Here is a 27,080-nt window from a genome sequence, read left to right as displayed (position 1 = left end):
ACATCCTCCCAATACTCTATGGAATATTCTGAACTAGATAGCGGCACTTTCTTTTGTAACTTCGGTTCTATCATTGATCAGGATCGCAGAAGTTTTCTTTACCTGAGGTTGTAGTTGGTATGAGTTTGCCTTAACCTTGTTGACCTTTAGTAAGTTGGTTCACTAAAAGAAAAATATGGTTGGCATGGTTTACTGAAAGAAAAATATGGTTGGCATAAGTGCACATCTATTTTGAGTACACCTTTTCAAGTTATAAACCTTTGATATACACCTCCTCGTGAAGTGCAATTACTCCATCGTCTTTTGTTAGCAAACAAGCCACCACCACTTTCTATTCTTCATCTAATCTTCTTTGGGCCATGGTTCATTCATCTTCTTTTCCTTATTCTTATTATTTTCTTCTCTATCTCATTATTATTCTTTATTTTTATATTTACGAGGATTTCGTTATAAAAAAGGCAATATCATTAGTATATGAACAACTCAATCCATTTAAAAAAACAATAATTTTGTATGTCTCAACAAGGAAAAGCCATATTGACATTAACATGTCGACAAAGACAAAATAAAAATAAACTGGTTATTATCCATGTCGACAAGCACTTGTCGACATGGCTTTGGTTGTGTCGACAAGAAGTTGTTGACACATAAGAGCTTTTTTTGTTTTGTTTTTAGAACTTGAAGTTGTTAACAGGAAGTTAAACATTTTCATTGATGAACTCTTTCAAAATGTTTAGATTGAATCTTTAAGAAGGAGGAATCAATCGAAGAAACAAAAATACAAGTTGCTTGCTTGGTCTTCCATACATGAGGCATGAACAAGGATTTAGGAATTTTGTGTAAAAGTGGAGGTGCACATAAAAAAACAGAGGGATATAAAGTTTTTTTTTTTTAATGTAAGGTGTCACACTTATGTCAAATGGTAGGTGCAAAGAAAGGGATCCAAAAAAGAGAAATTATATTGGTACCCCAACACTTATTTCCCACAAGTTAACATACCCCCACTTAGAATAGGAGTTAACATCTCTACAACATTTTCTTTTTTTCTTTTCATAACACTTGTAAAAGATTAAAAAGATACAATTTGCCACTATGGATGATAAGCTGTCAAAAAGAATAAGTTTACATCAACAACGATAGTCCACTATTTTGACCTTTTGATGTTGATCTCATCTTATTCTTTCTTCGATATCTCTCCGTAAAAGTGAAGAAATTATCCAAACATAGTAGTTGCACACCACCTAATACCACTTGCACTTAATCACTTAAAAATTTACCCTTTGCACTCCATTTGGACGATTACACTCCAAAAATAATTAAAAAAATGTTGCTCTGTTTTTTCTTAATTTTTTTTCCCTTCTTCCTCAATCATGCCCACAAAAATTATTGTTGGTTTAGAAACTATGCATATTTATGCAGTTGTAGGTTTCAAAATCATTTTGCAAGAAATACATTGGTGTTCCTTTGAAAAGTTGTACAACTTGTAAAAGAAATATAAATGAATAAATAAATAACGGGTAGGAGAGTTAGAAAGAGCATTGTCCTTAATTGTTACAAAATTGAATATGGACTTGAATACTCTGCAACCCAATTATGTTAGGAACACAAAAAATATTTCACTAAAGAAAATCAACAACATACAACAATAGACCTAGTCATGTACAAGTAATTAAAAGACATCTCTCCCCTTTATTTGGAAATTACATGAAAGTGAGATAATAACATAAAAATAGAGAATACGAACAAAATTGATCGCAACAAAATAAACAACGACCAGAGATCATGAGCAAAGTGTAGCACGAGTAAAGTATACGCATGAAGATGACTAAGCTTTAAACCTTAAATGTTAGTTATTGAAGTGCACTAAGAAGGTTAAATAGTGGTTTAAAAAAAAAATCAAGAAATGAAGATTTTTTTTAAAGGTTGGCGTGCAACTAGTCGGTCCCTTAATTTTCTTTTGTTTTTTAAATTTAATTGGAGTGTAAAAATAAAAGTTGGAGCGCCAATAGAATGGTTAGAGACCCCAAAACCCTATATTCATCCTCTATCATCAGCCTTCAGCCTACGAAGTCTCTCGACGATCTTCACCCTCTTTAGCTCACTGACACCAAAGTGTTCGATTAGAACTAAGATTTCCATTCTCAGGTTCGTGTCCTCTTTTGCTTTACGATCTCTTCAAAATTTGAAATTTTTTTTTTGTCTCTCTGTTTCGGTGGTTTCTGAAAAAAAAAGTGGAGGTTTTAGGTACTTTTAGGGCTTCAAAGGTCAGATTTTTAATTTGTATTTGCTTTTAATGGCGATGTTAATTGTTTTTTGCTTTGAAAACTAGGTAGAATCTGATTTTTGGGTGAGGTCTAACTTGCGCTTCAAAGCATTGCTTCCATCAGTCCACGCTAGATTGCGCTGAGGGCGTAGTTTAAGCTGCCATGGGGACGAATGCTGATAAGAACCAGAAGAAGAAGAAGAAGATCAAGGAGAGAAAAGAATCAGTAGGGAGTGCGCAGGTTAACGACACCAGTAAGAAACATGGCATCAAGATCATCACAGATACCCGTTTCTCCACAGTACATTCAGACCCTAGATTCCAGAAAGTTCCAAGGCATCAATCGAAGGTCACAATTGATTCTCGTTTCAATCGAATGTTCTCGGATAAGAGATTCTCTTCATCTTCATCTCGTCTTGATAAAAGAGGAAAACCTAAAGAGCGGAATTCAGAAAATCCTCTCCACCATTATTATCGGCTTGAAGAGGAGGACCACCCAAAGAACAAAGATGAATTTAGCAATGACGATGATGACTTAACTGAGAAGACTAATACTGGGAATTTGCAGAAACTCGATTATAGCTTGTCGGATCCCGAATCAAGCAGTGAATCTGAGCCTTTGAAATCAAGCAGTGAATCGGGTGGTGATAGCTCATCGACTAATTCAGATACAGATGACGAGGATGCTGTTTATTCAGAGGAGGAGGCCGTGGAGCCGGTGAGTTGGGCTCGGTTTTAAAGATTTTGATACTAATTTAGTGGAGAAATACATATTGGTGTAAGAAATACAAAGATTCCTGATTATATCTCGATGCAGTGTTTTACTTTTCTATCACTAATTTTTCGTGGCCGGTTTGATATTTGATTACAGGATGAAAAAATACCTGAAATTGAACAAGAAACTTGTAGACTGGCGATTCTCAATATGGATTGGAGTCAAGTTAGGGTAAGCTCTGTTTTTAACAATTTGAATGGTTTCTATCCCCTCACTCGGGCGATGCTCATAGTTTTAATTATTTGAAACATTTTTTTCCCAACTTGATTCATAAGGGTTTCCTTTTTCAATTATATGGGTATTCATGGAGATCCCTTCAGGAGTGCTTTGGCTTTCGCATATTTGGTGAAATTCTTTAACTATTTAAAAGATGGGTTTGGATCAGATTTTCAGATAGTAGGGATGGGCTTGGGTAATGATTTGAAATTGGAATTGTTTCCCAAAGAGAAAAAGCTTGAGAGACAAATCATCAAGGTTTGGGAAATGAGGGGAAAATAATAGTTGTTTCTGATTAATTGCCGACTTCCTGCTAAATCAAACTCAAAGCAGGGTACATTAGGCATAGATATATAAATTTCATCCTGTATTGTTGCATGTTTGAAAGGCTGTGGATGTCTTTAATTTATTTTTAATGCTTGTTACTGAATCTATAAATAGTAAAGGCAGGAACCATGGAATAAGGATACTTATTTGCATACCATACACCTTACCTACCTGTTGTATGCGACATGGTTTGGGTGACCTCTCCCTCCTGACACTCTTACCAACTGGTCAGATTGCTAGTGCCTTGAGGGCAAGTGTCGCTTGGTAGATGGATGCCTGCCTCCCTTGGCCTGGTAATATCTTTATACACACATGTGACCCACCAATTCTTTCTCCATACCATTTCCCTCCATTAGACCATCCAATTAGTGGTAGGTGATATTTGTTCTTGGTAAAGTATTTTAGTTGGTGAAGTCTTGGCTGAATATTTTGTGTTGTTTTGTAGGCTGTCGACTTGTATGTATTGATGAGCTCATTTCTCCCTAAAGGTGGACAAATTTTGTCTGTGGCTGTGTATCCATCTGAGTTTGGGCTTAAGCGTATGGAAGAGGAAGCGGTTCATGGCCCCATTGGTCTGTTTGACAGTGAAAAAGAGAAGAGTGATGATGATGATGATGATGAAATTGACAGTGTAAAGTTGCGTGGTTATGAGAAAAGTCGGCTAAGGTGATTGTTTGAAAGTTGTAAGCACATTCTTTTCTTTTTGACTTTTTTCCCCTCCTCTTCCTTGAAAATGCTGTGTTTTTTATTCATTTGCAGTTTTGTGTTCTTTATGGATGTTTTCCGTTTGCTCCTCAGTGGCTATGGTTTTGTAGTGGGAAATAGGGAGGATATGTGGATGATGAAATGAGAAATTTTATTGTTTAGGACTTTTGTTTGTCCCCACTAGCAATATTAAGATTTATTTCTAGTGTTAGCATGTGTCTGACACAATGTCCAATGCAAATTCTTAGAAATTGGAGTGCGCTTGTTACATAGCCAGCATTGTGCCTGTGTCTTTGTTACTTTGATTTTAGAATAGGTTCAGCGCCTGCTGATTGAACTATAACTCTAGATGCCCCATGCTTACTTTATGAATCTTTTGACACAGAAGGAATTTTTCTTCACCAGCTGAGCATTTGAAACCATGGGGTTTTGAAAATAGAATCTGAAATGTGCACTTGTTCCAAAGCACTTTCATTGGTTTTGAAACTTGAGCCATTGACAGATTCCATGGATTTGGAAACGTTGTTATGATCCTTGTTTTTCCTGTGGTGCCTGTTTACCCTTAGTAATATGATCCCAGTTTTGGCAGTATTTTTTCATAAGTGTTGGGTGCAATTTTAGCTGTTGAACTGCTCTTGAGTTGCTCGACGCATGGCTCATCTTTCCTTCTTTAATGGGTATTGCTCAGGTACTACTATGCGGTTCTGGTGTGTGATTCAAGTGCTACAGCAGATTACCTTTACAAAACTTGTGATCGCACCGAGTTTGAAAGAACTTCTAATGTGTTGGATTTGCGATTTATTCCTGATTCCATGGAATTTAAACATCCTCCTCGTGATATTGCGACTGAGGTATTTCTTCCTATTCCTTTTTAATAAATTACAAAGTTAGGGAGTTACTATTGGCACCCCAACTTTTACTTATTACACCCCAATTTCTAAAATTATTTATCACGCTCCAATTAAAGATTAAAACACAAAAAATGCTTAATGTTTGGTAACGAGATGTTTCTATGGAACCTTGTTCCTTTTGCTGTTTTCTAGACCCTGCGGAAAGAAAGATATAGTAGAATCTTTGATGGGAAGGAACATTCATTTAGGAGACCATTTTGTGTGTGTTGGGATTTATTATTTATTGGCGTAACCAAAGTACAAAGTTTAGAGGGTTTTCTTTCGAGGATTTCCTTTTTTGGTGGACTGGAACCTAGTTAGTGATAAGAGAAGTTTATTGTTGTTGGCTTGAGTTTATCTAGATAGAGTGGAATGGAGGAACAATATTCTTTTATCTGACTCCAAATTTTTGCAATAAGACTTTGATGATGATGATGATGATTTTAGAACCACTTGCCTCAGAGAGCCCTATTCATCATCCAGTGTTCTGTAGTTATTGGTTGAAATCCTAATGTTGATGAGGGGGACGTAGTAAACCAGTAGAGAAGGGAATATCCTTTATTGACTTTGGAGAATCGGTAGTGGAGATGACTTGAAGAGAGGGGGTTCAGAGTTTCACTTGTCATGGACTGTTGTCCTTGTGGTTCCACATATTCGGAGTTTAGCCTAGCATTAGTACTTTTGGGTAATGCCAACCTTGCCACAATTTCAAATAATCAATTAATTCATAAGTTGTAGTATAAGCACTTTAATTCTTCAGTTGTTTTTTTTAAATAAATTTATTTATTTATTTTATTTCAGGCACCCACTAACTATGAGGGTCTAGATTTTCAAACTCGTGCACTGCAGCAGAGCAAAATACATCTTTCTTGGGATGAAGATGAGCCACAACGTGCAAAGACATTGAAACGGAATTTCAATGCTAATCAGGTTGGTGAATTACTTTCATATTTCCATTTGAGTTGCCTTTGCAAACTAAATGTGTTGCTGTTGTACCTCGTGATGGGCTTATTATGGTCTTCCCTTGAATTTTTAGGGAAGATAACATATAGTTCCAAGGCATTTATAAATACCAATGAAATTTGAGAATTATAAGGATATCATGTGCCCTGATAAGAAGTCTAATGTTTCATTGGTTCAAGTATCATTAGAAAGGAAAGAGGGTATCACTGACATTTTGCATGTAAACATTGCACTAAATAGTATACATGAATCTAGACATGCAAAAATGTGTTTTAGGGTGTATACAGGAAATGTACATATATACATACATATGTGCGTGCTGAAAAAAACATGTTTTAATGCTTATATATTATGATCAACTTATCATCATCTATGCCTTTTCCATTGTTTTGTGTGCATCTAGGCATAGGGGTGTCAGTGGGTGGGTTCGGACTGGGCTTGGTTGAGCCCTAACCTGGCCCTAAAGAGGCTCGGGCCTAAGTCGACTAAGCCCTAGCCTGGCCCTAACGGGCTCGGGCCAAATAAAATGACTAAAGTTCAATATTTTTAGTGCAAAAATTATATTTTTTAAATAATTTTATTATGCATTCTTGAAGACTATCCAATCAAAGTACTTTCAAAAAGAAAAAAAAAGACTATCTAATCAAAGTACTTTCAAAAAGAAAAAAAAAGACTATCTAATCAAAGTTGAAATTAGTGTGTTGTTATTAACCTATAAAGGTTATAGATGAGAGCTAAATTGTAATTAGACGATATATTTTACTTTTATTATAAAATATTATTCTAATTAAATATGTTATCCATATTTTTATAAAATTAAGTAGTTGGCTGGATTGGGCACTGTATGCCCCTAGCCCAACTCAGATTTAGCGGACTGAAAATTACTAAGCCCGGCCCTACCTTTGCGGGCTCAATATGAAGGCCCTACCCCTTGTTTTGTCGGGTGGGCCTGGCTTACCGACTGACGTGCTCTATTTACACCCCTATCTAGGCAGTATCATCTTATCATCACCTATTTTTATGCCCATTGAGGTTGGCAATGTGAAACCTATTTCACCATTTTTTTAGTGTGTGCATACACATCTTCGTATCAATCCATACCTGATGCAGGAGCTTCTGCATGTTGGGCGGGGTGACATGCAAGGTGGTGCCCTGTGATTGTAGTCACCAAGTCGGGGTTCGGGGATAAGTTGACAAGGGGAAAATTCGGTAAAATCAGGAAACATCAGAAAAAAGTCGGGAAAAACCGAGCCAGGTTAGGGCTGTGTAATCGTTCCTACTAGCAGGTGTTTTCATATTAAATCATCGAGTCTCATGTTAAACTAGAATGATAAATCAAGAATTCTCATGTTTATATCATTTTTGCATCCATCCACAACAAGTAATCACAGATTCACTAACATATTCAAGGTTTATAGTAATCAAAATATAAAAAAGACCATAATTATGTGTCGAAATTAGAATTCATGAACACATCAAATCAATGCCATTCTCATTTACATCCGCATCATTTTATGCATCATTCGTGATTTAATCGCAAAGTTCACAAGTCACATATTATTAAAAAAACCGTGATTAAATCAGTGAAGGAAAAAGTCACGATTTAATTACAACTTTTTTAGTAAGTCGGAGGCTTTGGTGACTATGCCTGTGATGGGGATGACCCACGAGGTGGGGCCCTTGATATGGGACCTTGTGATGCGGAGCTCACTAAGGGGAGGGCTTGACCATGTAATCTAGACTATTACATAAAGGAATTAATCTTATGCTCATCAGTCGTAGTTTTTTGAGAGTATTGGTTAATGTCCTGTGTCAAGACCATTCTAATTGACTTCTAAAATGATTGTGCCGATTCCATCAGCTTCGATTCCTTTCAAGAGACAACATCTCATAGTTCTGAAAAGCCGTAGCGCTCCCGTTACACGCGTAGGCCCTGACGGAACTACACTAGACACCTGTTAAGACGAGTCCTGGTATGTCGTACATATTGGCCGATCTAAGCTGACTGATATATGAATTCATCCCCAACTCCCAAATCCAACCAGTAATCTTTCAGCATCAAAGTTAATGATCTCGATTTATCCAGTTGGTGGGAAGGATAAAAGATCATATGTATTTTAATATTCTTGTTGGTTGGTGCTGGATGACCTCAACCTGATTAATTTAATATCCTTCATTTGCTGCTTTTATAATTTGGTGCTCTTGTCAGTTTAACTACTAACTTAAATCATATAATTACCAGATGTTATATATAAATTAATTGTTGCGGGTAGCCCTAACAATATTGAATTATAAAGTTTTATCACATTCTGTTGTGGCAATAGCAGAAAGAAGCACCTTCTTTCTCTCCAACTTTCAATGCTTTTTAAGGTTTGTCATACGTGATTCCTGCTCCTAAACTCTTTTTTTTTGCTGTTTCCATGTCTGCTATAGTTGGCTGAGTTGGAGTTAAAGGAGTTTTTAGCTTCTGATGATGGAGGAAGCAATGATGATGAGAGTGACGAAGCTGTGGATGGCCAATCTGAAAAAAAGCTTGATAAACGGGATAAATATCTCTCTCTCTTACAGGCCGGGAATGGTTCAGATGGAGATGGAGAGGAGGATGACCAGGACATGGAGGTAACGTTCAATACTGGTTTAGAGGATATAAGCAAGCGCATTCTTGAGAAAAAAAAGGATAAAGAGTCTGAAACAGTATGGGAGGCCTACCTCAGAAAGAGAAATGAGAAGAGGAAGGCAAGGAAGAACAGGTCCAAGGACACATCGGAAGATGAGAGTAGTGATGCTGATCAAGAAGCACCTGAACAGCCCGATGACTTCTTCATTGAAGAACCTTCCGCAAAAAGTAATCGTAAAGAAAAGCAGGGAAAAGAAATGGAAAAGGAACAAGAAGCAAGTAGAAGAGTACTTGAATTATTGTTTCCTGGTGATCAAGGGGCTGATACACATAATATGAAAGGATATAACTTGAAACTTAAAAAAGGTAAAAAAGAGAAGGAATTTCCAGCTGAGGACAAGCTACCTTCTATCGATTACGATGATCCACGATTTTCGTCTATGTTCACTTCTCCTCTTTTTGCCTTGGACCCAACAGATCCGCAGTATAAGAGGTATGTAGTTAGAAGTAATACAATCACTGGTAATTTTCTCAAAAAGAGCTTCTATTGTCACACCAACATTTGCTTATGCCAACCCCAAGATGTGTGCCAAGTCTTTGGTGATTTACATATGAATTGGGGTGGCGTTGGCAAAAGTTGGTGTGACAATATAATTTCTCTTTCTCAAAACTAGTCAATTTTCAGATCAGGTATCCTATGTATCTGTCATGTAGATTGCACAACATAACATCGGTGTAGACATGCCTTGGGTGAATCACCTTCATGCTTTTATTAGTTGGATTTTCTTATGCTGAGAGACTGAATTTGGTTGTTGCAGGAGCGCAGCTTATGCTCGGAAATTAGAAAGTAAGCGGCACAATATAGTCGAAGAAGAAATAATGGATAGAGAACAGATGAAACAACCCAGACAAGCTCAATTGGCATTGGATGGAGCTCATTCAAGGAAAGATGAGCAGCTGCCCTCTGACGAGATGTCTTCGAAGAAGAAAGCGAGGCTTGAGCTGTCATCCTTAGTTCGATCAGTTAAGAACAAGGCTCAGCAAGTTCAAGTATCTTCCCATTATAAGGCACCAAAGAAAGATGTGCCATTGCAGTCCGATGGTAGCTTGAAAAAGAGAGGGAACCATGAACTCTCATCCTTGGTTCACTCTGTTTAGAAAAAGTCCAGAACCTTACAAAGCTGAATTCCAAGTGAAAGGAAGTTTTGGCGTTCTAATTTCCTTGATATTTTGCGGAAGAGTTAGAGAGTGTGCGGCTTTTCTTGTTTGTGGTCAAGAAGGTGATGCACTGAGCTTAGAGCAAGAAAGTGTCAAGATAAACTAAAATTTGAAATTATGTTTGGTTGCTGGAACAATTATTATTGTATAAGTAATTCCTAAACTTAAAGCAAGATGGTTGAAGGAAATCTATGAATAATTTGACAGAGGATAGGGCCTCTATTCAGAGATTTTATAATATTTAATAGGAAAAATAAACGTCATCTTTTTATAGCCATGTGGTGAACTGCATTTGATCTGCATCGTTGGAGAGGTGTACACCATGTGAATGGGACTTGGGCTTTATCTCTGCCAAAAATTGGTTTGTGATTGATATAAATGAGATTTTTTTAATTTAGCATCAATTTTCTTTATTTTGTAAGGAAAAAAAATCACGTTTTTATTTATTTATTAAATTTATACTTTTATTTTTTAATTAAGTATATTGAATTAGTTTGAACTAATTTGTTGGTTTTGACTCAGTTTATCCTAATCGAAAATGGGGCACACAATTTTCCTCTTATAATGGGCATATTATATGGTAATAATAAAGTCATGGGGTTGGCCTAATGGCAAGCCGAGCCTTGATAAGCTCCTCCAGAAGAGTAGGTCAAGAGTTCAAACAACTAGTTACAAGTAGGATATTTCAAGGGGATGGTGCATTTGACCGTGGGACTAATCTCACCCGAAGGGTGGGAATACGAATACCCACGATAAGAAAATAAAATAAAATAGTCAAAGGCCAATTATGTCAAGTTCCAATTGACAATAGCTTAGCAATTGAAAGATAGGAGACTATCACTGATGATTGCTTGAGAAAATTGATTTACATAAAAGATATCCGATAATCTCAATCTACTTTCCCTCACTGCATCATATATAAGTTATATTCAAATATTGTTCAATCTATAAATATGTTATTTCTTGACTAGTCAATATTCAGCACCATAAAGTATTATCTGAGTCATTTTATTCTCTAAATAAAATTTTCTTTTAATCTTAATAATTGGGATATGTAGATCACAATACATTCGTAAAGCTAAAAAAACTTCAATTTCATATATTAATATCTGATGGATGGAATTCCATCACCCCCATTGAGATTGAAATCTCTCTTGCATCCAAGTCCTACAAACTTATCCTGAAATCTCAATCGAGGACGCTTCTCAATCAAATTTGACCCTTGATAAGCTTCTTTAAGAAACACAGTGCTTCTTGCCCCTTTATTAGTGAAGTAAAAGATACCATGTTTCTTAACCAAACAAAGCAACTACTTACATGGTAACTGATACTCAGCATGACATGCATCCAATTGAGCAGCTCATGAAGCACTGCAACCGCCCGCTTTCGAGCTTTCGGGTCGATAGGATCGAACCTCCTCGCATTCAAATAAGGTGAAGGGAATGGCAGTTTCTGCCATTTCTGGACTTCTTGTTCGAGGTATTTCATGTTGGGTCTGAAACCAGTAGGATAATTCATCTGAAAAGAAAAAGGACCATAGAAATTACCATCCCTAGAGATCTTGCTTTGCTTCTGATCTACATGAGTTGCTGCAACTACATTTAGTTTTTCTTCGTTGGTGATTGCTAGTGAAGAATCCCAGCTTTCCAAGTGAAGATAAGGTATCCCATTAACATCTTTCACTGAGAAGAATTCTGGGTACTTTGGAATCAAAGCCTTCCTGAAATCTCTGGGCAAACCCAATTCTGATTTGATGAATTCTATCTTCTCGAGTCAGACCCGACAATCCATTGACATCATTAAAAGCTTCCTGAGATTCTTCACTAAAATGGGTTTCATTAGTTCTCGAACATGAGCTTCTTCGGCCGCAATTTTTGCCGCTTTTTCTGTGAGTTTAACAAAAAATGGGGTTCTGTTTCCACCAGTGACATGAAAGATTGAAGTGTATTTTTCAATCAGTCATGAAATTCCATTTTTTAACTAACCCAACTTCTTTTTCAAGGTCTCGAAGGAAGATAGAATGAATTTTGTGGTCGAGAATGATGTTTTTTAGTTGCAGAATGAGGGATGGTTTCTTCTGAAGGCCCATTACTCTGTCGAGATCATGGACTCTGTGATAAATCTTCTTCTTGGGTTTCCCAGGTCTCCTCTCAGACGATTTATCCATGATTTGGATGCATAAAAAACCAGACTTTCGAATTGGGGTCCAAGCAAAGACCATATCGATGCTTAATTTCTTTGTGAAAGGAGACCGTAAGAAGGTTTTCATGGCTCTTCGATGCAAGTTAATAGAGAATTCTCTTTGAGACCAGTGATCGAATGCTAGGAATGCAATTTAATAACGAAAACTCAAAAACCAATCCCTTGAAGAAGAAAAGGGAAATATTTGATCAGAAACCCTAACTCAGAAGCTCAAACAAACATTGAAAAGAGGAAGAATCCAGCGATACTAAACAGTAATCAACCGATCAAAGAAAAAAAAAACAAGCACAGTTGCTTTCGATTTGCAAAGGATCTGAAAAAAGAGAAATCAACAAGAGGAGAACAAGAGAACAAGGATTAAGATATCGTTTTATACTGTTTCTCCATAAATTAGGCGACTTTCTTAGGGTTTTGATTCTTCTCTATCCTTCGTTACGATGTCCATGTAATGGTTCCCACTCCCAATGAATGATGCTCCACGAGAATTAGATATCGAAATGTCAAAGATACAGGCTATTTGCACCCACCATTTATGCTCAGTGCACCCACTTTCTTCTATGGTCGAAACCATTAACATCTAAAAAGAGAAATTATAAAAGCACTCCAATTATTTATTCGGGCCACCCACGTACAAGGACAAGCCATATTATTGGATTACGATTAAGGCAACCCAGAAGATGAAAGCAACCCAATTTTTTTTTTCTTCTGAAATGTTGATAGTTTAATGTTGACATAAAAAATGTCGACAATTATAAATATCAACACTAAACAAGATTTTTTTGTTCTATGTCAACGTAAAAATGTCAATATTTGTATATATGTCAATTTCTGTCAACGTTGATGTTTTCCGTGGGGTGCTCTAATCACAGTAAAATTAAACAAAAATTCACCACTTTTCAATAATCCAAATTGCCTTTATAAATTCGTGGGGTGCCTTTATAATTTCCCAACCTAAAATGTTTTTAAAGTGGGTACAGGGAACACAATTGATGGGTGCAAATAACCAGTCCCATATCAAAATTGTATTTAAATACAATCAGAGAAATTTGGGTAATTTAAAAAAAATAAAAATAGACTTGACTGTTGAAGTAGATAAATTTTGAGATTTCATATTAAAAAGATTATATTATAGTTGATGATTAATTAATGAATCATTGATTATTTCATGGTTTAATCGACTAAGGCTTTATTAGGAGAAGTTTCTGGAAAAGTTGAGAAAAATTTGCCACCATTATTACACTGAGAAAAGGATTGGCATTGTTTTCTAAAATCACTGTTTAGACTTTAGACTCTTCATAAGATACTGTTTGGATTTTAATTTTCTAAGTTTTTTTTTTTCAATCTCTATTTTAAGATAAAAAATGCTAAAGAAGTCTTACAACACTGAACAGCCCCTCCCCCCCAAGCACTGCGCACTAACATGGTGGTGCACAATCAGAAAGGCTTTTCCTCGAGATATGAGTGTCACACACTCAAGGAAAGTCAATAGGAATGATAATGCGGGAAACATCTTCAAGTTAAGTTAATTAAAGATGCTGTTGGAAAGACCCATCTATACAAAGACAAAAGATAATTATAGTAAGGAAACAAATGCTAATATTATAAGCTCAAAATCAGAGCTAACACTGCTGTGTTGCTTCTCTAGCTGATCTATGTATAACAATTACAAGAGCCATATTCACAACCAAAGCTTTTAAAAACCTCGCACAATCATAATAAATAATTGGCAGACAGAAATGCCTCCAATTTAAAATAATAAAAAATTTGATCCCTACTCGTATGACATAAGGTATGGCTCTTAAGTATTTCTGTATGGTAGGCTGCTGCACTAAGTAGCCCGAGGAGAGAGAGAGAGTGTAATCAAACCATGGCTAAGATGAAAAGATAAAACATCAAGAATGTGAAGCAGATGGATTTCAATTGCGATGATTTACCATCTGAAGATGGTGGTGCCCCTGAAGTACGTGAACCATTACCAGTCTCTTTTGTGGCTTCTGGTGTGTAATTAGGTTCGACAGCAGTGGCAGGGGGCACTACGGTGGTGTTCGGAGGTTGTACAGGCATTGTACTGGAACCCTCAATATCATAACCTGGGGTGGGGAGACAACAAATTAGTCCTTTGATATCACTCCAGATGCTTCCATAACTAAGCAGAGAAACAATATCTACTATAATTTTTTTTTTTATCGATAATATCTACTATAATTATACTCACAGTTAGACTCCTTCCACCTTAATACTGATTTCTCGCGATCAAAGACTACTCGCTTACCAGTCATGAAGTTCTCTGCATGAAGATCAATAACTGCACTGTAAGAAAAATATGCATGAAATGCATTTGAGGCATCATTATTAATATTTTCAATCTGTCAACATAAACAGCATAAATGAGTAAAAACAGCCCCCATGCAAATCCTCCAATGTGCATAAATTGAAATTAATCCAGAAGCACGTACATGTCTATGTTAAGTTTAGTATTGAACTAAGGGATCTAATCACCAAGTGCTATTTGAATTGGAAATACTTACGTCCAATTATATTTACATCTGGACTCTTGACAACACCCAAACAATACACAAGAAGTCCCTTCTGAAAATCATGGAACAAAAACATAATGTTATTTTAAGAAAGCTGAAGGATAGATATATCACTCTAATAATATAAGTGAAATCTTACCTCAATAGAGATGAAAACTAATGGGTCAAAAACAGGAAACTGGCTTCCACCTTTCATGATTAGTGTCACATTGGGTGCCAAAGTGCTATTTGCATCCAACCTGCATAATTTATAGAAATTGTTTAAAATCTGAGTGTTAAAAAGAAAGGAAGATACATGTATAGGTGGGGCCTTGGATAAATAACCTAAGATCATAACAGTATTCAAAAGGAATCTGGGTATCAGGTGGATGCCGCTTATCTTTGGTTTGAGAATTGAACTGCAAAAGAGCACAATGTTTCACATTCAGTAATTTGACTACAAACACTACAAGGTGATGGAAGACATACTCTTGAGTACTTACACTCTCAGAAAGATATGAGTAAGCTGGATCATTCAAGTATGTGAACGAGGTACCGGAGTCAAAAATTGCACTAAAATCAATATCAGTGAGATTGGTCCCCAAGCTTAATTGTATCACACTGATATTATATGTTGGGCTGGGGAAAAAATTCCAAGAGCAAAGATCAGAATAAACCACACTTCATTTGGTCAAAGACTCAAAGCTAATAAATACTCCAAATCCAGCACACATCCCATCAGCATTGAGCAATAAAGAAATGACCACTCACTGTAATTGGTTGAGATTAAATGGAGTTTCTTCCTGGTCTGGGCTACCTTTGTCTCCAAAGCTGATTCTTCCAACCCCATTGGGTCCAAAACACATGGAAAAGGAATCTGCAGTGAGGCCTGCACTCGATAGAATGCTAGGAACTGATGACTTATCCATGCCAAGCCCAAATAGACCATTAGGAGCCGCACCATCCAAAAATGAACCAGTCTGATCCTGACCACAACTGCACCATCCAAAATAACACTATTATATAATTAAAAGAAAACTAGATAGAAAACACAAAAATCAGAACAAGAATTGAAATAAACCGGCCAGTCAGATGAAAGTGAAAAAAGCCCATGAGAACAAAAATCCTATGTTCTTAAATAAGTTTTTAATAAATGGAACGAAAATACGAAAGTTAATTTACCCAAATGTGATTGGTGCATCAACAACTGCCGAATGATTATCATGTCCATCTGTTGTCAAGTGCAGAACATCCTCTACCAAAATTCCAGAAGATGAAGTACCATTAGAAAGATATATAACTTGATAAGGGCATTTGGTGGGTGTTCCAGAACATCTTCCTTGGTGTTTACACAAACTGCTGTTGCAGGGGACCTTTTTGCTTGTTGATGATGTAGTAGGACTGTAAATGTTGAGATCCAATTTCTGTGGCAATACGAATCGATTAACAGAAAAATAAACACAGGTTAATAAAGGTAATCACATAGAGATGGAACCGACATCAAGGAAAAACTCAAGTTTCTCCGAAACATTGAGAATCATAAGTTTGACAAGGTAGATTAACCGTGTAGAGAAGGAATAAATACTTTGCAATGCTAGGGTCTAACAATAGAATCAATGTTTATGCACAACAAGTGAGTTACCATTCAAGTATCTCGTAATACGGTATACTGAAAAAGAGGGACCACATGGGCATGAATAATTGCACTAATTGCTTACTAAATAATTTATGTAGTCTAGTGCGTAGAAAGAAAAAAAAAAACTCTAGTCTAGAAACAATTTTTGGTAACTAGTATCAAGCTTGGTACATAAGAGATGTGGTTCCATCAGAACACATTTTGAAAATGTAACAGTCCCCAATGCTAGAAATCCTTGGAATTGGCATATTTAAGCAAATTAAGGCTTGGGTGAGGATGATGAGGCTTCTGAGTAACTATGCCTCAAAATGTCAATCAACATAGTGGTCTAACATTTATGAAGATCGAGTGGAGTTGAGAACTATAGAGGTCTCACTAGTTACTCATGCAATATTCCAAATGCATGTTTCCCCTATTATCTAGAATAGGGGGCCGAGACAGCCACCGTGATACAGATAACAAGAAGTACAATACTTGCCTTGTCTCTCTCTACATAAATAATCCCACCAACCTAAAAAATCATCAAAGAAAACATCCTCAAACATAGAAGACAAAAATACAGCAAACCAAGGACAGAGACTATAACTTCTTCTAGGGCAATCCCCTTCCATCAAAGACACAACTGTTCCTTTCCTTCCGATACCCGAACAAACGACACCCCAAAGGATTCTTTCTCTATTCAAGGTAAAAAGGCATAATTGATGTGATCCATGCAATTGTTTTGTGAATAAGAAATTTATTAATGGAGACATTAGGCCTGCTTTATTATTGGAGCAAGTTGAAGGAAGAGTTTCACGTGAGTGATTCGAGCAAGTTGTATTCAAGTGGGAAGCTTTATGTAACATGTGATTGGGTTGGGAGTGATTGTTCTTCTTTGTGGTGTTTTCTTTTGATTTTTTTTCCTTTTGTTTTCCTTTTTGCTTTGTAAGGGGGCTATCTTGTCCTCCTGTTTCTTTTTTCTTTAATTTATACTAATAAAAAAAAACATTAATGGTTGGTAAACATTCTAATAATATTTTGTAGTTCCCACTAGACCCAACCATTTATTTGTAGCAGTTATGGGGCCTTACGCATGCACACTTTGAGGTCTACTTCTCCTGGATTTGGACCATCCAATTTATCATGTTGTGTGTGTGTATATATATCCGCACTCATACAAACTTAGAGATAATCAAATAACCATTTCCAGTAATTTCTTGTAGAAATAAAAAAACGGCATCAGGTAATCAAAATTCCTATAAGCAAATGATAAAACCCCCTTGACCAATCAAAGTTTAGACTCAAGAAACCCAAAAGGCCACCATTCATCTAAAAATCGACAGAAGCACCAAAAAAATTGGAAAATTCCAATTACCAACTGAGCAAGAAACAGCAATTAAATAAATTAACATACAGAGCCATTGTTTGTCGACAAGGCCTTTATGCAGCTTTTGCAGTCACATGGAATCCAAAACAAGTCGCTCCCGGTGTCTAGTGCCACCAGAAACCATAAACTCGGCGTCCCCAACGAAATGTTAGCATAATGCAAGCTGGAAAATCCCACAATATATTGAATTACTAATTAAAAAAATGCACAACGATCCTAAAAAAAATTAATTGATAATAATTAAAGAATCAATTAAGCTAATTAAGCTATTTCCCTCTTAGTTCAACAACGTATTGAATTAATAATTAGAAAAAAATGCAAAAAGATCCTAAATTTCAAACAAATTATGAACCGAATTAAAGAATCAAATAAAATGTCAACCGAATTGTTAAAAACACATACAATCCCAACGGGTTGATGCGGAATGTCTCATTTCCATTCGAGAACGTGAGGAATTGAGCTTTATCTCCAGCGAGTCCACGGCCCCGAATAATCCGATCGCGATGAGCCATGGCTGCGTAATACTCGAGACTTCCCATCTTCGGCAACTCATCAACGTTGAGGATTCCTTTAACCGAATCAGAGTATCTGTGATGGATGTCGAAGCCGAAAGTCCGGAATCCATGGCAACTCAGCGAGCTCCACGCGAAGATCAAGAGCACTAACAACACAAAAGCACTAGAATCCATGGATTGTTAGATTAGAAGAAAGAATCTGTCTGGAAAAACCGAAATCAATCGAAGATAAACCCTCGAGTGAGAGGAGAAATTAGGGTTAGGGTCTGAGAAAGAGAGAGGTTCACACCTGGGCTTGAACTGGAGAAGGTCGTCGTCGATTCTTTTAGTCAAGTGTTCTTTGTGAGGACGAAAGCGCAACGCAGACCGTTGTTAGGTCAAAAGTCGGCAATGTGGGTCCCACTTACTAGAAGGTTGATTGCGGTCATTGATTGAATATATGTGGTAGTGTAGTCCCCATATCAACACCGTTGGAGATTCCTCGAGATTTATGCTAATGAATCGTTAGGACATATATAGTGGTAAAACCGTGTGCTTATGTCATACTTTTGTCCATGTTTAACTTTGTTTGACGAAGTGTTGGCTTTTGATTTATTAATAATAATAATAGTGGATTGGGACCCACAAAGTGTGTGAAACGTGGGGACTTGGTCGACGAATACTAATTTAAATTGATCATCTGGACCGTCCATCTGTTTATCATTCGTTGGCTCCCATCAAATTCTACTCGAAAACTGCTGGAAATATACGATCAGGATTACAACATTCATGGTGGGTGAGTGTGGGACCTGTTAAAGAGGTCCACGTGGTGTAAATGATAACCAGGAGTTACTTTGCTAAAAGACTTCTGTAGATATAATGACACCTTCTAATGTCGCGTCCCGAACCCGAACCAGATTCGTTTAAAGACTAATCAGAAGTTGATACGACACTTGCGGAGTATATTTATGCTCCAATCTAAAGTCAAATTAGATCAGATCACCCTATTAAGTGATCGCAAGAGAAACACGTGACCCCAACTATATTGTCCACGTGGCATATCGAGGTACTCTATATCATCAGGAGCGTTCAGAAATCTGTTATCTTCTAACTGTTACATTGTAGACTAAATTATTATTAATTTATTTAATATCGTCTTTAATGTCTTGTACTAAATTCTTGATTTTTAATGTTTGTGGGTGTGAACGCAATTATGTCTGATAATGTGGATTAAGAAAATAATATCACATGACCACTAGTGCTTGAAAAATCTAAGTGAGGAGACAAGACGGAAATGTGTTATATCATAGAGTTAATGAACCCAATCAATGGATGAGTAGTTCTAGCAAGAACCTTACGTGTCAACTCTCTTGAATTCAGATAAGAACTCGTTTAGAGCGGCATATGGCAGAGTCAAAGTACTTAACTTAGTACCGATGATTTTTACTATTAAGAAAAAAGTAGTGACAATGATATGTGAATTCATACAAATCCTAACAAAAGATTTTCAAGTCTATTTAGGATTCTAATTACAATTATATTCTCAAATCAAATTAGAAACAGGCTAAAATAAATAAGAATTGCAATACAACACCGTTAATTTCCATGATATAAAGAATAAAATGATTCTAATCACAAAAGAATAACAAATATTAACAATATTTTTACTTAGCTAAAAAATATTAACAATATTTTTGTGAAGGAAATTACCAAACTAAGATGGCTATTTGATTCTATAAATATCAAATTGATCACATTGGTAAATAACTTTTTGATTGTTTCTCTAACTCAATTATTCTTGATTTGGTTGCTAAGTTGATAGCTAGAGGGACTTGATATAAGAAAACCTCATAAATTTGAGACTTTTAGCAAGATGAATATCTAAATCAATATCAGTATCCAAAGTTTTATCTTTCTTTTTTTTTACTTCTCTAAGAATCTTATCATGTTCTTCAGGTTTGAAAGGTGAAGGAGATAAAATCGTACAGTTGAAGGGGAAGAAAAACATTGATCCTAAAAATCTATCATCTTCTAGTTGTTAACCTCTATGTTCAATGTCTCATAAAATTCATTGATTTTTCTACCCATAAATCCATCATTCTACTCATAAAAAAATCCTATCTTGTACTTAAAGTTAAAAAGTTGAAGGAGATAGAATCTTATAATTGAAGATAATTTGTCGACGGGAAAAAATAAAGATTTTTATCTAGATTGAAAACAAGAGCATTTGGGCCATTTGTATTAGTATCTCAGAGAAGACCTAGGTTGATGTAACACAAGTGGCAGAGGGTTTCATGGAACGCTTGGATCGCCAAAAGTCCAAGCAAGAGAAAGCCTAAATGCATTAGTAGAACACGGAACACAGAGTCAGAATCATGTGACAAGACCTATTTTTTAATGAAACCATCAAGTTCTTTAAGATCCATGACTTCTCCATGTACTTTTCACTTTTAGGCATGATTTCTTCGTTTACCCCTATTGTTAGGCAATTTACCATTTTAGTAAAATTTTGTTTTATTAATAACTTTAGTATTATCTATTATCATTCTTAGGCCAAACTTACTATATTTGACAATTTTTTTATATTTATATTTTGACCATTTTCATGTTTTATTAGGAATATGGTTGTTCTTTTATAAATGCTATTATAACTCTTTAACATAGAGACATCTTTAATTCATTTAAATTTATTGAGAGTTCTCTATTTTCTAGTGTATTCCAATTCTTTCTTTTTGATATTTATGTTATTTATATCCTTTCTTTGATTCACGAATGTTGCGTCATAGGTCAAGTGGCATGTCATCAGTTTGAAGAACTAGTCCTCAAATTTTTGTTTTTGACACGAATTTAAGATTTTAGCATGCACAACAAATATGGTTCAACAAAGTTTCACCTATATGCCATGTAAGAGTGTTATTCATTCAATCTTACAAAAAAAAAAAAACCCCTCTATTTTAATCTACAAATCGCACTTCAATATGTAAATTTTTAGGATTTAAAATTTATCCATCTTCTTCTAGCTTTGTATTCTGTGCTTGTTCTCTACTTTGCTCGTAATCTTCACTAGTAATCTATTTTTCATGTTCTCTTTAGGTCTAATCTCATATCTTATTCCTGATTTTCCAATCTCTGTCTAGATTTTATTTAGAAATTAGTATGAACCTATGTTTAGATATCATCTCTTGGATTTCCATGATCTTTAATCAACCCGAAGGGTCGACTCATATGTTTTTTGTTGAACTTATATATTGTAACATCATCACCGAAGCCTTTTCATAAAGGCAGCAATTTTTTTGTTGAGCTTCTATATTGTGGCATCAGCAAAGCCTTTTAATAAAAGTACTAAAAATGAGACTCGTAACTTTTGTGTGGGGTTTTCTTTAGCAAATCCAGCAATATATATCTTAAATGACTCTGGATTAGCCACACAAACAATGCATGTCCACACCATGGCTATTTATTTTTTCTACGATTTGCAAAACAATGATTTTAATATATAAAACCAAAAAAAGGAAACATGCCCCCTTTTGTCGAATCTACATTTGCATGTGTAATCAACAATAATTTCAGTGGTCATGGTTGAGGAAAACTCTCTTTTTTTTGTGTGTGTGTGTGTGTAGTGCAACATTTTTTCAATTATTTTTGGAGTGTAATTATCCAAATGGGAGTGCAAAAGGGAATTTTAAGTGATGGAGTGCAATCGATAATGTGTGGTGTGCAACTAGTTGATCTTTTCTTTTCTTTTTTTTTTTTCTAAGGAAAAAAGAAAAAAGGAAGAATTATGAACTTGGCACCCAACTATTGCCCTGGCCCTCAAAGAATAGAGACACTCAAATCCAATGACTATAAATCACCAATCAGGTTGACCTTTGTTGTTTTGGATATAGTGGGCCAGAATAGATGCATTGTAAGCTCACAATGTTGGATATAAAACTCAGCCTGATTGACGATTTCTAGCGTTTGATCTAAATGTGGTTGAACGACTTAAACATCAGGTATAGCCATGGTTTTAACGATTTGTTCGATACGTCTTGGTATCGTCCACTAACGAGACAGGGATCGACAAGTCAAACATATCGGACGAGATTTCAAATCACAGCTCATTTTTTCATTGTTGAATGAAACGACTCAAAACATATCAGAAAACTTGTCTAAGATAACTCGGTCTTGCTCATGGATGAGACGAGACGTCAAAACGAGTTTTAAAACCATGGGTATAGTTGCTTCCCACTAGAAATTTTGTAATCGTCCCTCATGATATACTAATCCTTGGTATGTACTACAAATTTTAGTAATTTTCACATCTAGAGCAACAGGTTTTAATAATTTTCACATTAAGTAAAGCATTTCATTTTGTGCATTAGGATTATCACAGGATTCTATACCTTCGCAGGTGTAAATTGGTGTGGCCAAACAGACCCTAAATCATTTGATCTATAAAACTCAAATATACCTTATTCTAAAACTTGTAAATGAATTATTTTAATGTATCAGTTGTGATAATCTGGCGACCCCCCCCCCCCCCCCCCTTCTTCACCACAGAACTGTAGATCATTTGCATTAGGATACACAAAAATCATATTTATGATTATGTGTATCCCAAGGCAAATGAATCCATTACACTTAAAGTGTATTGGTTCAAAGGAGGTCCAGAATATAATCATCCATTAGGTTATGAATCTTATAAAAAATTCTCATTTTTTGTTGATTTATACGTAAGCAATTAATGTGCATGAAACAAGCATGATTTTTGGGGTGATTGTCAGGGCATTCACAACAACTCAACTTTTCACCCTACAAATTTATTATCTTTTGGGAAAATTAGTAAACGAGTATTAAATATTTTAACATTTATGAAAAAGAATTTATTTTTTAAAAAAAATTATCAAAATGAATTAAGTTACTGAACAGTCTAGTGTTTTAGTAATTTGTTAGACTATTCAGTACTTTAAGTGGAGATTAAATTATTGAAATGTTAAAACAAATTATTAAAACGTTGGACATTCCAAGGTTTTAATTATTCCAAGGCCTTTTTTTTGTTGTTGTAAAACAATGTATTTTTAACACATTAAACTAGTGGACTGTTCAACCACTTAATTCATTTTTGATATAAAAAAAATTTAAATAATAATAATTTTTAAAAAATATTAAACTATTTAATCCTCTTTTAATAATTTCCCCTTTATCTGTTTTATTAACTCTTGTGGGAGTAACGAAAGAATAGGCCTCAGTCACATGTTATAGTACTTTTGTCCTATATATTGGTGGATGCAATAATGACATTGTGGTCCTGTTAACACTCCCATGTTATTTTGGTGCCTTGTCCATTGCCTCGGGGCCCAAATAATCATTTATTAGTACAGGACCTAATAGACAACAACCATACATGAATTTTTCAATCAAAATTACTTATACAAATATATACATTTCACGTCACGGACTCCATGACCTTAATATTTACAAGGAAGGACAAAAATGAACTATTGACTACAAAAATACCCTGAAGTTGTGATTTTAGTGTAAGAAAACCGTTTCGCGTATGAGATGCAACATTTTAGATTGTTGGGTCGAAGTGCGTCTTATTGTTTTATTTGTTGGGAGTCAGGGATTGTTGGGAAGAAGCACTAGGGATTGAATTATTGATAGCGGAGGTAAGGTGTGCCTCTATGCATAAGAGACGCCCTTTAGACCGGGGAGGTAGAGATTAAACCAAAATGATTGGATAACTTCGTTCTTGTGAATGGCGAGAGAAGTTCCATTTGATGAATGAACTCCACATCGTGAACCAATGGATTACCTGATCTACTCGGAGGAGACCCAGAGTAACACAAAGGAGAGCACCCTGTACACACAAACTCACGAACATCTTCACTCTGTACCCAAAGCATTACAAAATATTGTCACATTTTTGGGGATGATGTATTAAATCAATTAACAAAATATATGACTTTAGACAAAATGGAATAAATGGACAATATTTATTCAATAAACCCCGAGTTTTTATTTTTATTTGTTATGATAACGTAAGTACATCTTATTAGTCCATACATTCAGATTTTGTCACCTATACATACGGTGGATATCACAAAGGGATTGCATAGGTGCCCAAATTTGAATTGCACGACGAGTGGAAACCCAATATTTAACAAGTCCTTTATCTAGATTTTTCTAGGTTAAAAAATAACCCGATCAAATGATGATCAAGTGAAATAAACATACAATAAATTCCTAAATAATTACAAAAGTTTTTGATATTTTCGAAATATTGTTAATGTTGTCAAAGTCGTCACGTAATGTTGATAATTTAATAGCATTTTGTCAACATTAGCAACATTTCAGAAATACCGAGAACTTGGATAACTATTTGGACCCATAAATATAGACTTATTTTAATGGTTTTTTGTGACATGGGATTTGGAATCCTTACCTTGCCAGTAATAATGTTGATAATTTCACTTCTCCCTTCAGTGTTTAATTGGCTGATTTCACAGAATAACAAGTAAAATTCTTAGTAATTGTCAAAAATAAATAAACAAAATATACTGTTTTTAAACAAATTATTTTTATTGATGTAAAATTTAGTGATTTATATGTATAAAAAAGGCAAACCTGTGCTTTGAGCACTTGTTGGGCTTGAGAAACTCTGGTAAGGCCGCTCTGAACCTGCGAGGTTTGGGACATATAGGCTCTTCTTGATTTCCAAACCTGAGGTTCGGCAAATCCGAGCCAGAATCAAGTAGACTGCTTTTGAATGCTGAACGATGCATCTCCTCTCCAACATATAAAACACAGACAAATCACAAGCAATTAAGTACTTGTGAGTAATTCATTAAACACCTTTATTTAATAATACCCATTCAAATGGATTATTAATCACAAAATTAGAAGAAAAATAGAGAGAAATATATAGATTTTGAGTAGGAGAGAGAGCGAGAGAGCAAGGCATTTGGTTGGGAGTTAAGTTCGGATGGGTTTTACTAGGTGGGAAGGGATTCTCATTCCTGTTTTTTCTACTAATTTCTTGGTCCAAGTAAGCACCAAAATTTCATGAATTTGTAAAATGTGTTTCATAATGAACCAATTTTTGTTGCATTTTTTACGTGACCTGGTCGTATTTATGCTGCAATTTGCTGGGTTTTCGTAACATGCACACAAACTGGTTGGTTGAAGTTGCTTTGCAGTTTGCACAACTGAAGTCATGCATGCCCGCCACATCAGCATTTTGAATACAAGCTCCACTACTTAGATCCTAGATCCTCTGCTAAATGACTTAAATACCCTCATCTTCATCATCTTTAAAAAAAAAAAAAAAAAAAAACCCTTCTTTTTCTTTTCAAAATCAGTCATCGAATTTAATTAATCAATTTTTTTTTTTCATCCCAAGATTGGTCCTTTTCCTTCAATTTTTATTTTCTTCCTTAGAACTAATGACCTTAAATGTTCGAATTTTCATCTTCACAATCAACCTTTCAATGATGATATTTGATAGACAAATATAGAGTTTTCTACAATGGATTAATGTTAGGTTGAAAAGGATAGATTCAAAATAAGATTGATTAAAAAAGTTAATTTACCAAAACATGCATTGAAAATCAATTAATTCTCAAAACGGTGTATCATTGAAAAAATGGTATTTTATCATTTTTAGAAATAAGTTTTTTTTTGTTGTTGTTGTTGTCAAGATGATGAAAAAATAAAATGAATAATGTTTTTTACATTTTTCATATCGAACATACCCTTTTCTCTCTCTTAAGCCATTTTTACCATAAAACGTTAAAAATGGAAAAAGGGTATTTTCGATATGAAAAATGTCAAAAAACACTGTTCATTTTTTTTTTTACCGTTTAGATACAATAACATATTTCCGAAATGGTAAAATACCATTTTTGGAATTAATTTCAATAGTGGTCCATTTTTGGGATTTAAACGATTTATTTTGGGAATTTCCTCTTAAAAAATACATGAAAGAAAATGAAAGTGTCTAATTTTAAGAAATAAAACAAATGTTCATTTTTTTTTATTTTTATTTTTAATTAAGGTTGAAGATGAAGGTGTTTAAGTTATTTACATGGAGAAGCCCTTGGACATGAAGCATTGAAATTAAGAAAATGATGTGATAGGCATGAACGGTTTCACACAATTCTCACTATGAATGATCTTATGTGCGAATTTGGAGACCCATAAAATCCCTCACATTCCTATTGGCCCACATGTATCGAAGGACACCCTCAATTTACAAAAATACCAAGTATGGTCTAGGCATTAAACGCATATAAAGGGAGTTGAAGTATATTATAAACAAAATTATAATATAAGTAATTAGATTCTAGACATTAGAATAATTTCCTATTTCAGGCAACTCAGTGAGAGACATCAAGTTTGTATATAATGGTTGAACATTGTTGGAGTCTTCTCCTAATCCTTGAAGGCAGAGTCTCGATCGACAAATTAACTAGTATTGGGCGTAATGACCAGGGCATCCCTCCAAAAAGGGAGAGGTCTTGAGTTTAAGCCCCCTTGTTGGACACTCACAAAGATTTTTGCCTACTTACTTGGCATATATAATTTATGAGGCATTGCATGTACCTTGGGAGATTTGGACGAGATATGGTGCTCTGAGAGGTCAGTTGCCTCACCTTTGCTAATCGGGCCTACGGGTTTGAAATCCTATCATAATAAATAAATAAAAATAAAAATAAAATTTGGATATAATTACCGGGCATTAAATATGTGAAAAATTACTTAAAAGACCCTAGTGGATGGATTTATTTCTAAATAGTCTATAGGTTTTGGACGATAGCTAGATAGGACAGTTAGTAAACTTCTTATTTTTTTAATGGTCCCTCATTGTTGGGGAACTCACCACTTTTTTATTTACTGTCGAGTTCACCA

General features: G+C 35.2%; 3 protein-coding genes and 1 pseudogene across 5 annotated transcripts; 1 reads left to right on the top strand and 3 right to left on the bottom strand.

Annotated features, from left to right (window-relative positions):
- The first annotated feature begins 1,989 nt into the window (after positions 1-1,989).
- On the top strand, positions 1,990-10,245 carry LOC147408688 (pre-rRNA-processing ESF1-like protein). The gene is made up of 8 exons (XM_086420732.1): positions 1,990-2,145; positions 2,330-2,981; positions 3,135-3,209; positions 4,027-4,247; positions 4,975-5,137; positions 5,978-6,106; positions 8,573-9,249; positions 9,575-10,245. Exons 2-8 carry the CDS (start codon positions 2,427-2,429, stop codon positions 9,912-9,914), a joined length of 2,160 nt encoding a protein of 719 aa, XP_086276858.1. The 5' UTR covers positions 1,990-2,145; positions 2,330-2,426; the 3' UTR covers positions 9,915-10,245.
- Positions 8,807-13,605, bottom strand: LOC147408687 (protein WHAT'S THIS FACTOR 1 homolog, chloroplastic-like; annotated as a pseudogene).
- Positions 13,606-13,749: 144 nt separating this feature from the next.
- Positions 13,750-18,635, bottom strand: LOC147408686 (Eukaryotic aspartyl protease family protein). Of its 3 annotated transcripts, XM_086420757.1 has the most exons (11): positions 18,499-18,635; positions 18,097-18,372; positions 17,722-17,857; positions 15,875-16,116; positions 15,464-15,688; positions 15,196-15,331; positions 15,038-15,111; positions 14,853-14,952; positions 14,705-14,765; positions 14,392-14,463; positions 13,750-14,266 (listed from the first exon to the last, which is right to left on the bottom strand). In XM_086420757.1, the coding sequence occupies exons 2-11, from the start codon at positions 18,231-18,233 to the stop codon at positions 14,037-14,039; spliced, it is 1,413 nt and encodes a 470-aa protein (XP_086276883.1). In that variant the 5' UTR covers positions 18,234-18,372; positions 18,499-18,635; the 3' UTR covers positions 13,750-14,036. The 3 variants fall into 3 exon arrangements, with proteins under 3 accessions (XP_086276883.1, XP_086276867.1, XP_086276875.1); XM_086420741.1 differs by having other exon boundaries at positions 18,097-18,548; XM_086420749.1 differs by having other exon boundaries at positions 14,705-14,762; positions 18,097-18,548.
- Positions 18,636-23,575: 4,940 nt separating this feature from the next.
- On the bottom strand, positions 23,576-25,457 carry LOC147408685 (uncharacterized). Its single transcript, XM_086458926.1, has 3 exons — positions 24,798-25,457; positions 24,616-24,667; positions 23,576-24,061 (listed from the first exon to the last, which is right to left on the bottom strand). Exons 1-3 carry the CDS (start codon positions 24,953-24,955, stop codon positions 23,873-23,875), a joined length of 399 nt encoding a protein of 132 aa, XP_086315052.1. The 5' UTR covers positions 24,956-25,457; the 3' UTR covers positions 23,576-23,872.
- Positions 25,458-27,080: the final 1,623 nt, after the last annotated feature.

This window comes from Akebia trifoliata, chromosome 2, assembly GCF_017979445.1.
Source record: "Akebia trifoliata isolate Shusen 1 chromosome 2, ASM1797944v1, whole genome shotgun sequence".
NCBI lineage: Eukaryota > Viridiplantae > Streptophyta > Magnoliopsida > Ranunculales > Lardizabalaceae > Akebia > Akebia trifoliata.
The sequence above is the reverse complement of the archived record's forward strand: the minus strand, read 5'-3'. Positions and strand labels throughout refer to the sequence as shown.

Excerpts from the sequence above, each read along its gene's own strand:
- LOC147408688 (XM_086420732.1), top strand. The coding sequence starts at position 2,427 with ATGGGGACGAATGCTGATAAGAACCAGAAGAAGAAGAAGAAGATCAAG. Across the intron at positions 3,210-4,026 it reads TGGATTGGAGTCAAGTTAGG|GCTGTCGACTTGTATGTATT; the intron begins GTAAGCTCTGTT and ends GTTGTTTTGTAG. Across the intron at positions 6,107-8,572 it reads GGAATTTCAATGCTAATCAG|TTGGCTGAGTTGGAGTTAAA; the intron begins GTTGGTGAATTA and ends TGTCTGCTATAG.
- LOC147408686 (XM_086420741.1), bottom strand. The coding sequence starts at position 18,383 with ATGGATTCTAGTGCTTTTGTGTTGTTAGTGCTCTTGATCTTCGCGTGG. Across the intron at positions 15,332-15,463 it reads TTTAATCTCAACCAATTACA|CCCAACATATAATATCAGTG; the intron begins GTGAGTGGTCAT and ends TTTTTTCCCCAG. Across the intron at positions 14,766-14,852 it reads TAGTTTTCATCTCTATTGAG|AAGGGACTTCTTGTGTATTG; the intron begins GTAAGATTTCAC and ends CATGATTTTCAG.
- LOC147408685 (XM_086458926.1), bottom strand. The coding sequence starts at position 24,955 with ATGCATCGTTCAGCATTCAAAAGCAGTCTACTTGATTCTGGCTCGGAT. Across the intron at positions 24,668-24,797 it reads AACAAGTGCTCAAAGCACAG|CCAATTAAACACTGAAGGGA; the intron begins GTTTGCCTTTTT and ends CTGTGAAATCAG. Across the intron at positions 24,062-24,615 it reads TCAACATTATTACTGGCAAG|AGTGAAGATGTTCGTGAGTT; the intron begins GTAAGGATTCCA and ends CTTTGGGTACAG.